Source organism: Mauremys mutica, chromosome 13, assembly GCF_020497125.1.
Source record: "Mauremys mutica isolate MM-2020 ecotype Southern chromosome 13, ASM2049712v1, whole genome shotgun sequence".
Classification (NCBI taxonomy): Eukaryota; Metazoa; Chordata; order Testudines; family Geoemydidae; genus Mauremys; species Mauremys mutica.
In genome coordinates, this window is record NC_059084.1 from 19,585,312 (window position 1) to 19,601,421 (window position 16,110).

Sequence of the window (16,110 nt, forward strand, 5' to 3'; positions counted from 1 at the left end):
GGAAATGAAGTTCTACAATATAATATGTCAGTTTTACTTTAAAGAATAATATCCATACTAAACATGTATGGATTTCCAGATATCAAAAATAAAGCACCAATTAATAGCATACAGTCTCTTGGAAAATTTAGACCTTTGACAAGCTTATGTCTGCATATCGCCTAAATGTGAAACTCTTTGCCAAAGATTGTCTTATGGACATCTGGCAAATCACTTAAGAGACGGTTTTTATGTATTTTAAGCCCCATTTTTAATTAGCTTTGGCTATTATACTTTATTCACTTGTATGGCACTTGGTGTAATCTTAACTACTCAGTCTAGACCTGGCTTATGTTTGGCTAATTTTGGTGCCATTTATACAGGCACTTGACCTGGGGTAACTGTTGTGGAAAATTGAATTTCTGAGTTGCTGGCTTCTATGGATATGAGAGACTTGACTTCTGTAATGGCTAAAAATGTATTTAGACATGATAGATTTATTGCATTCTGTAGAAAACTGTTTTTATCACAATGAAATAACATTCCCTTTTGAAAACAGGGTATTCAAAATAGGTTAGTTGCCTTGCTCTTACAGAACTAACTCATATGTAATCTGCACAAAAACCTTATGCAGCAATTTATCATAAATGAAAGCGATATTGCATTTAGCTGTGAATAATGTTTGTAAATACGGTTTCAGCTTTCATGATCCTAAGATGTAGCTTGCTGCAACAATACATCTTCTGTACAAGCATATTTTTATTCTTATGCTGAGACTCTATACAAAGTATTATCTGCATTAAATTTAGCTTGTCATGCTGGACATAAATTTGAATACATATTAGACAACATCTGAAACTGCACCAATTGCACTGGCAGGTAAGTCTTAAATTTGACTGATATCCTTTTATACTGTCACGAATCCACATTGAAGCTTTCAATATTTTGTTACTTCTAACAGTTCTTATTGTCTGGATTTTTTTTTTCTGAGGTGCTTTGAGGCTACGGTCTGTTCACTTTGTCTCTTTCCCCCGACCCATAGCCCCATATGGCATTCTAATGATCCTTCAACTGAGAAAGGCTGGGCTCCTCCTAGATCCCATCTCATCTATACTTCAAATCTCATCTGTGTTTCAAACCTCAGCAGTGTCCTAATTGAATGTATGGCCACACACTTCCACTTTTGACATAAGATGGGCAGGAGTGATGGGGATTGGTTGGGTGAATTCATGCTTAAATGTACACGGATCCAGGGGTGCTGTAAGAATTTTTATAGTGGGGGTGCTGATGATGGAAACAATGTATTAGGTGTTATTAATAGTTCAAGCCAAGGGGTGCGGCAGTACCTCTAGTTCCAGCACCACTGCACAGCTCACATTAAACCACAATCCAAATGTAATTGTGGCTGAAGGAAGGCAGCATGTTACCATCCTTATTTCTAATCCAATCTAACGAAACAGCCCATCTGGTCTTTTCCTTGGCAAAACTGGACTCCTACTGCATCATGTCCTCCATAAGTCCACAGTGTTCTCCCTGCCTTTCCTTTTACTTAGATTCTGATTCCTCTAAAGAATGTGTAATGGAACTGAGCGGATCTTAGTAATGGAGAGGTTGAGGTGCATGGCATGTACTTAGTTTTTTGAAATATGAAAAAATGTATGACATAAAGATGAGGCACTTGTGTGACCCAGTAGGAGAACCTGTATTTGACTAAGGGAAATCTCCTAGCAAAAGAATCTGATAGAATAAGTGTTGATTTTAAAATCCATTTCTCCCCAGCTCTATACATACCTTAGAAAATTAATAGTCTCTCCCCATGCCTTCAGCCAAGGACAGGGTATGTAACCTTTATACAAAGGAACTTACAGGGGCTTTCTTGGAGTGTGGTGGCAGCTGGCCTTCTGTACTGTTACAGTCAAATGGAAAATGTAGCATGTTCTCACTTGTAAAACAAATTTTGGTTCTGGTCTCATTAGTTGTTGAACTTTATATCTTTTTTTTCATATTTTGTAATTAATAAATAAGCTGGCATCCAGCTGGCTGAGGTCTGTATGTGGCTTCTAGTACATATGGCTCCGTCACTTAGCAGTTTGGTCTGATGGACTCAGCACAGTCTAACAATCAACCTCTGGACTTCTAATCCTGGCTGTGATGCAACTTGCTTTGTGGTCTCTTAACCTCTCTTACAGATGGGGAAACAAAGGCAAATAGGGATAATACTTCTCTCACACTAATGGCATGAGGATTAGCTTTTTGTCTAGTGCTTTCCAAATAGATAGTACTTTGTTAGCACCAAGTATTATTATTTTTATTTTATTATTATTATTAGTGATCTAATTGCTTGAGACAGATTCTGTTTGGTGTAATATAAAATGCTCTAGTTTATGATTTTGACAGAAGTGACGTTTTATCATTTTTTAAATATTTCCAGGGAGGGATGAAACGATGCAGCCAGCCAAGCCATCATTCCTGGAATATTTTGAACAAAAAGAAAAGGAGAATCAGATCAATAGCTTTGGGAAGAATGCATCTGGCCAGACAAAAAATTCCTCTGATTGGAAGGTACCACAGGATGGAGACTATGAATGTGTAAGTATATACTTTGAAATGTATTATGGCCATTTTAAAGGTTTTCCGTTAATCTTACTATAATAGCTTTCTTATTTGGACAAAGTACAGTAGAACCTCAAAGATACAAACACCAGAGTTACAGACATACTGGTCAAGCGGCCACCCTGTGGAACCGGAAGTAATCCTGCAGCAGTGGGGACACAGACCCACCCCTTCACTGCCTCGGGGCTTGGGGCTGCAGCCGCAGTGTGTGTGTGTGTGGGTGAGGGGGGGTGGGGTCAGGGCTCCAGACAGGGAGTTGTGGTCAGCACCGGGGCTTGGGGCGTTAGCCCTGTGCCTCCTTTCCTGGCTTCAAACTTGCAGGGGGCTTAGGGTTTAACTATTAGGGGAGCGCCGGTTTCAGCCCCATCATGCACCCTCCTTTCCCCCCCCCCCCAGCTGAAACTAGGAGCAGAGCTGCAGGGCTGAAGCCCTGAGTCTCAGCTCTCCCCCGAGGTCTAAAGCCCTGAGCCCTAGTGCTCCCGAGAGGCAGAAGCTCTTGCCCACCGCGCACCTGGAGCTCTGATTACCCTCCACACCACCCTGCGGCTGCCTATGCATCAAAGAGCACTCCAGCCACAGGATTCCAGTCCCTTTTCTTCAAGGACTTCACAATAACAGAAAATATATCAAATGTGTCCTTTTCCACTTGACCCAGGGTTATCTTCAGGAGCCTATCTATTCTCTACAGGATTACACTCTGCAGGCCATATGCCTGGGAGTCAGGGCGAGCCTCTCTGTTCCCTTTTCCTTCCTAGCCTGTTCCTTGCAGATTATGCTCTGCAGGCCATCTGCCTGAGAGTTTTATATAAACCGGGCTCTTCTCCTGAACTGGGGACTACCGCAGGAGCCTTCCCACTCCCTGCAGCTCTCCAGCTAACCTGAGTTACTTGTTGATTTTTATGAGAACCAGGTGATCTTCAAGCTGTCACCTGAATCCTGGCCTCACAGCCTCAGCTGGGCGGTGGCTAATTAGTCACAGGTAGGGTTAGGCCCAACTCCTTTTAAAAGGGTCATCCACCTTCTGACATAATATAACTCTCTCCCTCTTTTACTTTAAGGGGTGCAGCATAACTTCCCTCCTTCATGTGTGCATGCTGTCATTGAAGGGGTGTTTGTATTGCCCAAAGATGTGAGGCTAGACACTTTAGTAAGGGATACACATTCCTTTTGAAAAGAGTTGTGGAGGAAAAATTGCTTTCTTCTGTTTTAATTCTAATAGGTTGATACCAAAATCCATCTAAAAAATTTTCATATAAACATTCTGGAACCTTATTGAAAACTGTGAAGACACCAATTTATTACCATAGAATGGGGTGTCCTCTTATGGATCAGTTTACATCTAGTTCAGTGGGAGTGTGCACACAGTGAGGGAAGTGTGCAGTATAGAAGTCCATAAGGTAAAGGGGAAAGTTCTGTGGCATAGAACAACCATACTGGGTCAGACCAATGGTCCAGCTAGCCTGGTATCCTGACTTCTGACAGTGGCCAATGCCAGGTGCTTCAGAGGGAATGAACAGAACAGGTAATCATCACCCATCGCCCATTCCCAGCTTCTGGCAAACAGAGGCTCAGAACACTGTCGCTTACAGAGAAGAAATATTTTTAGACCTGTGATGAGTAGCTGTTTTGACTTAGTTATATGACCTTCTTTACTGCCTTCTGTTATTACTGAAGTATTGCTGTTTACATAGATTACCAGTTTGGTGAAAACACAAAAAGGAAGCCTTTTTGAAAGCAATAAATCAAACATTATTTATATGTGCTTGGGTCACACTCATACATTAATTTGTAAAAATCTCACTTCCAAGCAGTGTACACTTCCTTAGCTCTGTTTTCCCTCTGTGCATGAATATGCCACAGTCTTGCATTTTAATTCTATAATTGAGCTGACTCTCCAGTTAATTTTCTTTTATGTAGGATAAGTACTTGAAAGCAACAAACATTAATGTTCAATAGACACAAGGGTATTTCCTGCAGCCTTTAAATGAGGGTTAGTAACAGTAACATGTTATGTAATCCAATCAAAGACCTAACGCTGAATACCTCTCCTGTTTGGTTAAAAAAATTGAATAGACTAACCTAATGATGGGCTTTAGGCAAAACTCATCTGTTAAACTGCTTAGTAATTGAATGCCCCAATGTCATAAACTGCTTGAAGTAAGAGTACTTTCACTAGTAATGTCAAGCACATTCAACCTAAACTGAACCCAGCACTGGATTAATTGTGCTTTGTCAGAGGGGGTGGACAGGAGCATGCTTTTTATTTTAACTTCTATAGTTCCAAGTAGAGACCAGATCAGTCAGCTTGGAGATAAATATTGATTTCTCTGAGCCTCAAGAAATGTGATTTGAAATACTGTTTGGTTTGTTAGCACAGTCTAGTTTAACATTTTTCTCACCTTAAGTCCTATATGCTTTCTCCCTCCTAGCTTCTATGAACTGGAAACTCTTGGTTTACAAGCAAGCAACATTTAATTACAAAAGATATTTTTCCCTTGTAGAAAAACATTTGACCTTTTCCTGGTTAGAACTGTTCCTCCGAAGTAGGCAAATATGAAGTTATTTATACTCCACAGTGATGTGATGTTGGATTAGGGTTCCATTATTTTCATCCAGACTTCCTGTTACTTGTTAAGTGTTGATAATGTGCAAGGCACTGTACAAAAAATGAAGGCATTCCTGTCACCCAAGGAACTGAAAGACTTAAACAAACAAACAAAAAAGTGCTTTAAAAAGGATGTGAATTCCAGTCACCAAAATGTGCCGTTAACCACTCTACCTGTGCCGTGATAGTGGTCTGGGATATCATAAACCGTCTGTATTTCTAGCCTTGTAATTTTTAAGTGTCCATCACTACTTCCATGGTCATTGCATGTTGGTGCTAATGTTTTCCTCTCACGTTTCAGTGAATGTCCTTTTCAAACCTTTTTTTTGGTTTTGGTCTTAAACTTGTTCTGCTCTTTTAAAAACCAGAATAACTTTTTTCTTTACTTTGGTTTAAAGGGAGTGGGTTTTTTTGTTTTTTGTTTTTTTAATCTAAGTAGACCAAGGTTTTCATCTCATTTGTGACTGAAATGGGAGAAGTTTGAAGAGGTTAAAATGAAGTGAGAATGGCAACTATTTGACCAAATCTACCACAATGGGCACTTTGATAGAATCTTCTATGACTATTCAGTGTATATTGTAGATCTACTGGGAGTCGTTTTATAGATTCTAAGGCCAGGAGGGACCATTGGCATCATTATCTGACCTCCTATGTATGACAGGCCATAGAACTTCCCCAAAATAATTCCTAGACTCTAGAGCATATCTTTGAGGAAAACATCCAATCTTGATTTTAAAATTGTAGGTGATTGGGAATCTACCACAACCCACCCTTCGTAATTCACCATTGGAACAATTTACTCTCCTTGTTAAAAATGTATGCCTTATTTCCAGTCAGAATTTGTCTAGCTTCAACTCCCAGCAATTGGATCGTGGCTAGACTGAAGAGCCGATTATTAAATATTTGTTCCTCGTGTAGGTACTTGTAGACTGTAATCAAGTCACCCTATAACCTTCTCTTTGTTAAACTAAGTAGATTGAGTGCCTATAAGGCATGCTTTTATCATTCTTGTGTCTCTTCTCTGAACCCTCTCTAGTTCATCAACATCCTTCTTCAACTGTTGGCACAGAACTGGACACAGTATTCCAGCAGTGGTTGCACCCATGCCAAATATGAGTTAAAATAAACTCTCTACTCTTAATCGAGATTCCTCTGTTCATGCGTCCTAGGGTTGCATTAGCTCTTTTAGCCACAATATCACACTGGGAGCTCATGTTCAGTTGATAATCCTCCATCCAAATCTTTTCCAGAGTCTCTGCTTCCCAGGATGGAGTCCCCCATCCTGTAAGAATTTCCTGTATTCTTTGTTCCTAGCCATATTAAAATGCATATTGTTTGCTTGCTCCTAGTTTATCAGGTGATCCAGATCATTCTGAATCAATGACCTGTCCTCTTCATTATTTACAACTCCTCCAGTTTTTGTCGAACTTTATCAGTGATAATTTTAAGGTTGTTTTTTTTTCCTTTTTTTTTTTTCCAGGTCATTGATAAAAATGTTAAATAGTGTAGGACTAAGAACCAATCCCTATAGGACACCACTGGAAACAAACCCACTCGATAACAATTCCCTGTTTACAGTTACATTTTTGAGACAGATTAGTTAGCCAGTTTTTAATCTCTTTAATGTGTACCATATTAATTTTATATCATTTTAATTTTTACCAAAATTCACAGGGTACCACGTCAAATGCCTTACAGAAGTATAAGTATATTACATTAACATTATTACCTTTATCATCCAAACTTGTAATCATAAAAAAACAGTTTAGTTTGACGGGATCTATTTGTTGATTTGCATTGAATACATTATCCTTCTTTAGTTCTTTATTAATTGAGTCCTGTATCAGCTGCTCCATTGTCTTGTCCGGTATTAGTGTCAGGTTGACAGGCCTATAATTACCCAAGTCATCCTGTTTACCCTTTTTTTTAAAACTGGGACAACATTAGCTTTCTTCCAGTCTTCTGGAACTTCCCCAGTGCTCCAAGACTTACTGAAAATACACAATAACAGTCCAGCGAACTCCTCAGCCAGCTCTTAACTCTTGCATCCGAGAGTTATCTGGACCTGCTGACTTAAAAAATCTAACTTTTAAATAATTGAAAACCTGTCTTTTTATTTTAACACAATAATAAATTCCTGATCCATGCTTTCTTGGCATCATTACAATACTGAAAGCTGTTCCAGATTCCATGGGAAAGTAGTGAGAATGAGATGGGAATAACTTTCCCCTCATACACTTTTTTAGTTAATCTGCATCCTTGTGCCATAATGTGATTTTTCTGTCTAATTATAAATGTCTCTAGATAGCAATGCTGAGCTTTTGCTTAAGAAAATGTTACTACTTTGTCTCACTAATCAAAAGGTTGGCCACAAATTCTAGGTAATTTCTTGGAAGTGAGGCAAATTTCACCAATACTTAGTGTTGGACACTATTGCAAAAGCATTTGGATATCATCTTATGTTTCCCTACAGGCACCTGTAGCTATGTCACTTCTACTACAAAAAGTTAGGATAGAAGCAGATTGTCTCAGTACTTACACAGGTAATTGTATTTCTCAGAATGTATTTATTAGCACTAGGGTCAACCCCTGATGCCTTAAAGTCTCAAATGAGCATTTTGGGTTTGTTTGTTTGAAGCCACCTGCACAATATCTGTGCTTTTGGAGGCCTGTTAGGGGTACTTCTCTTAAGAGTTATGTTAGTAGCCCAGATATATTTAGCTATTTATGCTGCTTCTAGCTTCCAGAGCTGCCAGTGAATACCTGGCAGAAATCCAGTTGATGAAAATGGGTATGCTTTTTGTTCAAGGGGTCCCAGGAGAGCTTTACTCATTGCCTGTTAGCCCTCATTAAAATCCTCTAAATTCTCTTAAACTAGCAGGAATTCCTGTATTGGCAAGTTTTAGCACTATGGCGTGGCAAGGAGACAGCCAGTTAGAAACAAAATTCATGGCTCTTCCTTCCAAATAATCCACCTTCTTTGGGAACAGTCTGATTTGGTTCATGCCTAGATGTTGGTGAATAAGCCCTTTCCCTTCCCTGCAATTACTGAAAGCCAATGTCTGCCTGTTGTCTTCCATGCCCCACCTCTTGAGCCTAATAATGAGTGTCTTCCTTGATAATCTCCAAGGTTTCCTGTGGTGTGTGTGTGTGTGTGATTCCTTTCATAAACCAAGTCAGTTATAGAACTGGTGTAGATCACTCAGGAGCATAAATGCATGGTGCGAGGCAGCAGAGATGACTTTTAATAATCCTCCCTTTGGCCTCCTGTGGAGATGTTTGTGCAAGGACGGTAAGAAACTGCTACTGTAACACAGCATTTGCTCACACTAGGGATGTAAAAGGTTAACCGGTTAACCAAAGTTAACTGTTAACCCCAGCAGCCCCGACCAGGCCGGAGCGGCCCCAGCCCCAGCTGTGCTAACAAGGCCACACCGTGCCAGAACCGGACCCTGGCCATGCTGCGCCAAGCTGGGTGGACGGACACCAGCCCTGGCCGTGCCACATGGAGTCAGGCAGCCGGCCGCACCCCAGCCCTGGCCACGCCAGCCGGACACCAGCTACCTCTGATAACAGTTAACCAGTTAAATGAAATAATTTTAATTGTTTAACAGGTTAACTTTTTAACTGATATTTATATCCCTATCTCACACGTTCACTATACTCAGGTTTGCATTACACAGACACAACTTTTAGCCACATAGCACTCCTATGGAGAAAATATTCTCCATAGTAAATGTTCTCTATCTAGTTCCATCTGAGAAGTGTTTTGCAATTAGCTGCTAATAAAACACTTTTATGTGTCAGTTATAGAAGATAAGAAGAATTAATTTTTGCCCATTTAATTTTTGGACTCAGCAAGCCCAGCATAGATTCTGTCTCCTCTCTACTTCAGGCTGTCATGTTTCATTTCTGTATGTCTCTTGGGGAGGTTCATGCATTGCAATTATTAGGACTCTTCAGAAGTTCTAGAAGTAACATGAGAAGACGCTAATCACCATTGAGGTGGAAAGATTCCAAGATACAGCTTGACTTCCACATGGCTGACAAAGGGTCAGACCCTCCATCTAGCCTGCTTAGGCTAGATGGTTATTTTGTATTCCAGTAGCACCTACAGGCCCTAACGAAAATCAGGGTCCCGCTGTGCTAGATACTGTACGAACACAAAACAAGCAACAATACCTGCCTCAGAGTTCACAGTCTAAATAGATGAGATAAAGGGTGGGAGGAGAAATGGAGGCACAGAGGTGAAGAGACGTGCCCAAAATCACACAGCAGGTCAGTGACAGAGCTGGAATTTGCTTCCATGTCTCTGAGCCCCAGTAAAGTGCTCAGTTCTTTAAGCCATGTTTCCTCTGCTTTTGTCAGTCTGACCCCGGGGACTGTAACTTGGACCAGGAAGCTGCATAAATTGAAAGATTCACAAAAAAATACAGATGAGTGAGCCATAGAAAGACACATTCATATACTGGATTTTCATTTGTTCAGATAATGCACAAAGTAATCAAGGGAAATCTGGCAAGCAGTTGAAGGAAAAATTACTGTAAAATATATTTGCTTTAACTAATTTAACAAATGTACCCACATCTGTTGTGTCTCATAAAAATTCCCTGCAATGCATTGGAAATGCAGTTGGTATCAGAACTGTAATTAACAGATGTATCCTGAAAGCAATTAATGGTGCCATCTCAGTTTCCTCATTTAAATTACTTTAAAGCGTGCATATTTATACAAGACTATTTCCACAGGGCAATATTAACAATGTTCTGTTAGTTTTAGAAGCCATCATCTCCATTTATGTGTACCTGATAGAAGTTGTTGTAATTGTGTTCATCTGTAAGCTAGTTCTGGTCCAGAGCTTTTAATGGCCATTGTCCAGGTCAGTTCCCTTCTGCAATATAATGTAACCTAAAGCGAGCCCTTTTTCTTACTTCAATAGGAATGTAACACTTTTTTGCTGAGCTCTTATACTGAGAACATCTCAACATGTTTTAAAAACAAAGCATTCCCCCCCCCCCCCCCGCTGTGTCAGTAACCCTTTGTAGCAGTGTAGTCTTGGATCTGTTGTATTTAGTATCTCCCTAATTTCTGGGATCTTTAAGTCAAAACAAACAAAAGAACAGTTGTAATTTTACTAGCAGGGAAGAAGAGAAGGAAAAGCATTTTAAAGCTTAGTAGTAGCTTCCTCCTGTAGAATTGTTGATGAAATGCCACTGTGGATTCCCCTCCCCTTTGTCTAGACATATTAATTTTGATTCGATGATATACCGAGCTCTGAACTTAACTCTTACTGAAACATCTGCAAATAATATTGCGAACGGAGAAAAGTTTCTTGTTTTCAGAACAAGCTAAATCAGAATACTGTATTTTAATTCTGGTAAAACTGAGAGCATCTGCAGGCTGGAATCCTTTAGTTATTTAGGTTAGGTACATCATGGGTAGTGTAACGTCCAGCCACATTAGCTCATTAGTGTATGGGGTGAGGGGTGAATTGAGGCCCCATAGCCCATTCAGTCCTAATCTCGCCACAAAAGCTATGTTAGCATCCTAACATAGTGACATGTCACTCACAACCCAGTGCAGTTTCTTCTGCAGTGGTAGAATGATAAATTTCAAGTTTTAAGAGTATTTTTATTAATTAAAACTTCAAGCTGTATTACATATTCCTTTCTGATGCACTGGCAACTTCATGGCTTGCAGAAGAATGTTAATGGATCTGCTCGTTGTATAGTGAAACCATCCATTTATTTCACTGCAAATTATATATAAGAGGAACTGTTAGAGGCCAAGTGATTTATTGCTTATTGATCATTGTAAACATGCTCTTCTTTACAATGACCAGAGTGTCTGATGCATTATAGTCCTTCGTGCAGGTGTCATTTGTCTTATGAACACATTGGTGTCTACCAATACCTGGTACATTCGGTTTGCTTTCTGTCTTTCTGAACACTGATGTTCGATGGCATTTATTAGCAACTTCTTGTTGACACTTCTGGCATTCCTGACTTTGTGGAAGTTGAGCTAATCAAAGGCGTGGGAATATAGGAAAGAAGGAAAGTGTGTTTTTTGTACACTTTGACACCCCAAGGACAGTAGCAGGCTAGATAACTGGCTCCACTTCATTACTTAGGGTTTGTCTTCGCATACAGTTGTGCAGTAGCACTGCTCTAGCGCTTTAGTGAAGACACTACTACACCGATAGAAGTAAGGCGTAGTTAATCCACCTCCCTGAGAGTCCATAGCTGTGTTGATGGGAGAAGCTCTCCCGTTGACATGGTGCTGTTTATATGGGAGGTTAGGTTGGTGTAACTACATCACTTGGTGTGGATTTTTCACACCCCTGAGCAATATAGTTATACCGATATAGGTCTGTAGTGTAGACCTGGCCTTAAAGAAGATCTGAAGAGCCATCTCAAACGGTGAAAAAACACACCAATGATGCATTTGTAGCGCTGATTGTACAGACAAGGTTTTTTAATTACATTGTTATTCGGAGTTTCTGCTATAGTAATATAGGGACACACCCTGACATTGTGTGAGATGTCTTTGAGCTTGTTTACCACTTAAGTTTTCTGCCTCTGATATGACCCTCCGAGTTTTAATTCACTTGTGTTTATGAGATTGCTTGGAAAATTGAATTCAGGGTTCCAGAGACAGAAAAATACCTGAGGCCCCAAAGAAGCCTTATTTTGTTGGTTCTTCCCCATTGCATGGCTTGAATGGATATTCTGGGCTGATGGCTGAAGTATCAAAATCCAGTTTGGTGGTAGGGGGAAAAAATCCCTACTAGAATAAAAAATCCATCTTGCACATTTACAGGTCTTTTATATGACTTTTAGTATTCTTAAATTAAATTGAACCGTGAAAAGCATATGTGTTAAAATAACATTCACTCTGATTTTTTAAATGTACTTTTTCTGACCCAGAGCCTTATGCAGTGAATTAAGGTTGTTTCTCAAGAATTCACTTGAATAACTACAGTTTTTTTTGAATAGGGCAAAAGGAAGCTTCCATTAAAAAACTACTTTCTTCAACTGCACTGAATGTTTCATGACTAGACCAAATGCTTTCAGTGAATCTAGAGGGATTTCTCTGTCCAAAAATTTCTCTTCTCCATCGATCATATACTCCCCTTTCCCACTGGCAGTGGCTGGAATAGAAAATACAGCTTAGGCACTAACTTTTAAAATAATCATACTTTGATTATAAAATGAATTTATGTGGCAAGGTATTCATTATTTTAACTAGTCATGTCTGGAAACAGTGATGGATTTTTCTATCTAGATTATGCATTACTTCGGCCCTATTCATAGCTAGAAAAAATAGACATACAGATAATACTGTATTGAATCCATAATGCAAAAGCTGCTTTTGATGGGAAAACACTAGTGCTACAACCTTTCTTAGAAGGAGAGGATTTAAGTTTAAAAAAATCTTGTTCCTTAAAAGACTGCAGAGGCTGCCCAGCCCTCCTTATCCAGCAATCCCTGCTCATTGCATATGATTCTTTTAAGCAAGTGCTGCTGCTACCTTTCTGACATATTTGTCACATCGTTTCCAGCAGTAGTTTTAATCAGTGATGCTTTTATTAAAAGTTGAATATCTTGTCATCTATTAATCAAACACTCTCCTATTAAAAATGAGCTTTGGCATAAGAACATAAAAATGACCATACGGGGTCAGACCAATGGTCCATCTAGCCCAGTATCCTGTCTTCCGACAGTGGCCAGTGCCGAATGCTTCAGAGGCAATGAACAGAACTGGGCAAACATCATGTGATCCGTTACCCTGACTGCCAGAAGCTAGGACTGGATATGTCTACGCTGCAATTAGACAGCTGCAGCTAGGGGCTCGGGCTAAGAGGCTGTTTAATTGCTGTGTAGATAACCAGACTCTGGCTGCAGCCCAAGCGCTGGGACCCTCCCACCTCACTGGGTCTTAGAGCCCAGGTTCCAGCCTGAGCCCAGATGTCTACACTGCAGTTAAACAGCCCCTTAGACCGAGCCCCACAAGCCAGTCTCAGCTGGCATGAGCCAGCTGTGGGATTTTGACTGCACTGTAGACATACCCTCAGAGGCTTAGGGTTACCAACTGATGCTTTCATATGAGCAATAGTGGCCAATACAAAGTGCTGTACTTGTGAACAGTTCTGAATCTCCATCACAAATCCATCCGTTCATTACAAATATGTGAAAACTCAGTAGTGTTCACTATTCTGCAATAGTTTGCAGCTACTGTCTGCACTAATTCAATCCTTTGTTGATATCTTCTGCTCTTGCCTATTCAAAAGATTCCTAACTCCATTATTGCTTATAATCAATTTCTTGTTTGTTTGCTAAATGTGGCCAAAGTTTCAAGGCCATTTGTACTGGGGAGGTGATCTTGAACCTGCATTGCAAACTGCGTACACAAATTCACGGTTGCTCCAAATTGCTGATCTGATGATTTTCAGCTAGCTCCCTGTGTGTAGGCTTTATTAAAAAAAAATAAAAAAAATTGAGAGCTCTGAATTCCATTTTAACACAAAATATGGACACATCACATTTTGGATTGAAAACCTTATGATGGGAATATCTGAAATGGAAAAAGTCAAGTAGTTCAGTGGCTTGAATATTTTTTTTTAATATCTGCCATGGAAGATAATGATTTTTTGCTCTTTTCCCCCCACATTGGGAGGAAAACATTTTGTAAAATAGGAATCATCATTCATTCATGCTGTTTCACTTTGGCACAAACTGACATTGATTTGATTGCAGAGCACTCACTGTTATAACTTGCTGCCAAAGTTACATTTTTGTTGCTGTATCATATATAGCAGTCTGTGCCTGATATATAGCTTAATTTTAAAAGTATCCTTTGGGAGAATTAAAAATTGAATGTAAAATATATAAGCTGCTGTTATGGTTTGCAGTGAAGTCTTTTTAGATAGGCTACAGTACAGCCATAATCAGCTCTCTTAAATGGAAGTATTATGAATCTAACACAGTCCTATAACGTTGTTTACGGGACTAAACCTACAAAGCTATACATGGATTGGCTCCTGGTTACCTTGGAGATGCCTCTTTCCCATGTGACATTGTAACAGTTGATCAACTGAGGTGGTCAAGTTGAAAATTCCTTAGATCAACCATGAGGGGCTGGGCTAGGGTATTTTCAGGGAGGAGTTCTTTAGTGCAGAATTTGTTTCCTCAGAGCCCAGACTTTGTGACCTTAAGGTCATAGAAGGTCCACTTGTTCTCTTGGGCTTTTCGTGAGGGATAAGTAGTTAGGTGGGAGTTGTGAAGACTGGAAGACGTTGGGTTTGGGACACTTGGCCCTATTTTTGTGAATTTTCTATGAAGAAGGTAGTTGGCACAAGTGCTTTTTAAATTTATTTTAATTAAGTGCTAAAACTATTTGGTGCTGTACAAATCAAAGGAAGAGACAGTCACTAGCTTAGTCTAAAATATTTATAAAACATTTCTTGACTGCAGTCTATAAGTAGTACATGGTTTAGTTTGCACAAATATCTGAATTTCTGTGTAAGGCTGGTCAAAATGTATTTGAGTCTCATTTCAATGCCTCTCTTCTTCCTTTTGTGTTTGATTCCTCATGATAGGTTTTTTCTTCAGTTTTGACATATGAATAGAAAAGTCTAACTCCTGTTTGTTCTCAAACTTTTGTACTGGTGACCCGTTCCACATAGCAAGCCTCTGAGTACAACCCCCCCCCACACACACACCTTATAAGTTAAAAACACTTTTAAATATATTTAACACCATTATAAATGCTGGAGACAAAGCGGGATTTGGGGTGGAGGCTGACAGCTCGTGACTCCCCATGTAATAACCTCGCGAGGGGTCCCGACCCTCAGTTTGAGAACCCCTGCTGTACTATGTGTGTAATTACTCAGTCTTCCCTGTTTATCTCTCTAACGCCCCTTTGCTAAGGTTTTATGCTGTTATCTGTAGTAGTGTAGTAGATATCCTTCAGTCTTGAGAGACCATGGGTATGCACCCCTCAGAGGTAAAGAATTTACTCAGTTGTTTTTATGGCAGCCATGGTTGTGGCTGAAGAAACCCACTCGAGAGACCATCTCTGCCATACCTGTCACATTTAAAGGCGATGTGTCGACCCTTTGGGCTCTGCCTTCTGCGAGCTCCTTTCTCCTTTGCTAAGCTGGACAGCTTCCTCTCATAACTCCAGAGGCCTTTAAGTTCTTGTTTCCAAAGGCTGCAGTCCTGAGTGTGATCTTCTCAGTTGTCCACATCCATTTTTTTTGAGGTCTTGCTTGCCCACATTTTTGAAACGCAATTTTGGGCATCCTTTGGGTCTTTTTCCAGATACCAGTTCACCATAGAGAATGTTCTTTGGGATGCACCCATCATTCATTTGGCACACACCAAGCCAGCAGATGCATCTCTGAGGAATGTTTGCATGCTAGGTATACTGGCCCACTTGAGCACCTCAGTGTTGGTGACTGACCCTCCAGGAGATTCCAAAGATTCAACGAAGGCAACACATAGAAAGCTGTTGAGCCTCTTTTCCTATGAGACTATAAAGTGTATGTCCCGGTCACGTACAAAAGTGTGCTGATAACACATACATGATACACACCAATCTTTGTGTGTTCTGTCAGTTTGTTGTTTTGCCATACCCTCTTGTTCAGTCTAGACATTATTGTGGTAGCTTTTTCAATGCGGATGTTGAGTTCTGTTTCAAGTTTGAGGTTGACTGCGACAGTGGATCTCAGGTATGTGAACTCATTCACCACTTCAAGTTCATAGTTGTTGATCTTGATGGTGGGTGCTGCTTCAACTCCTTGGCACTTTAGGTTAATCTTTTTTAGGCTAATGTTAAGCCTGAAGTCTTGGCACGCTTTGGAAATGAGGTTTTAGTCCATGAGGTTTTGGAGATGGGCTCTTTGTGGGTTG

At 40.1% G+C, this 16,110-nt stretch overlaps 1 protein-coding gene across 1 annotated transcript in view; it reads left to right on the forward strand.

The window, feature by feature from the left end:
* The window catches only part of STK4 (serine/threonine kinase 4), a 74,487-nt gene that overhangs the window by 35,797 nt on the left and 22,580 nt on the right, over positions 1–16,110 (forward strand). The window contains exon 10 of the mRNA XM_044986060.1: positions 2,411–2,568. Within this exon, the coding sequence (XP_044841995.1) occupies positions 2,411–2,568 (158 nt within the window). The remainder of the gene's footprint in view (positions 1–2,410; positions 2,569–16,110) is intronic.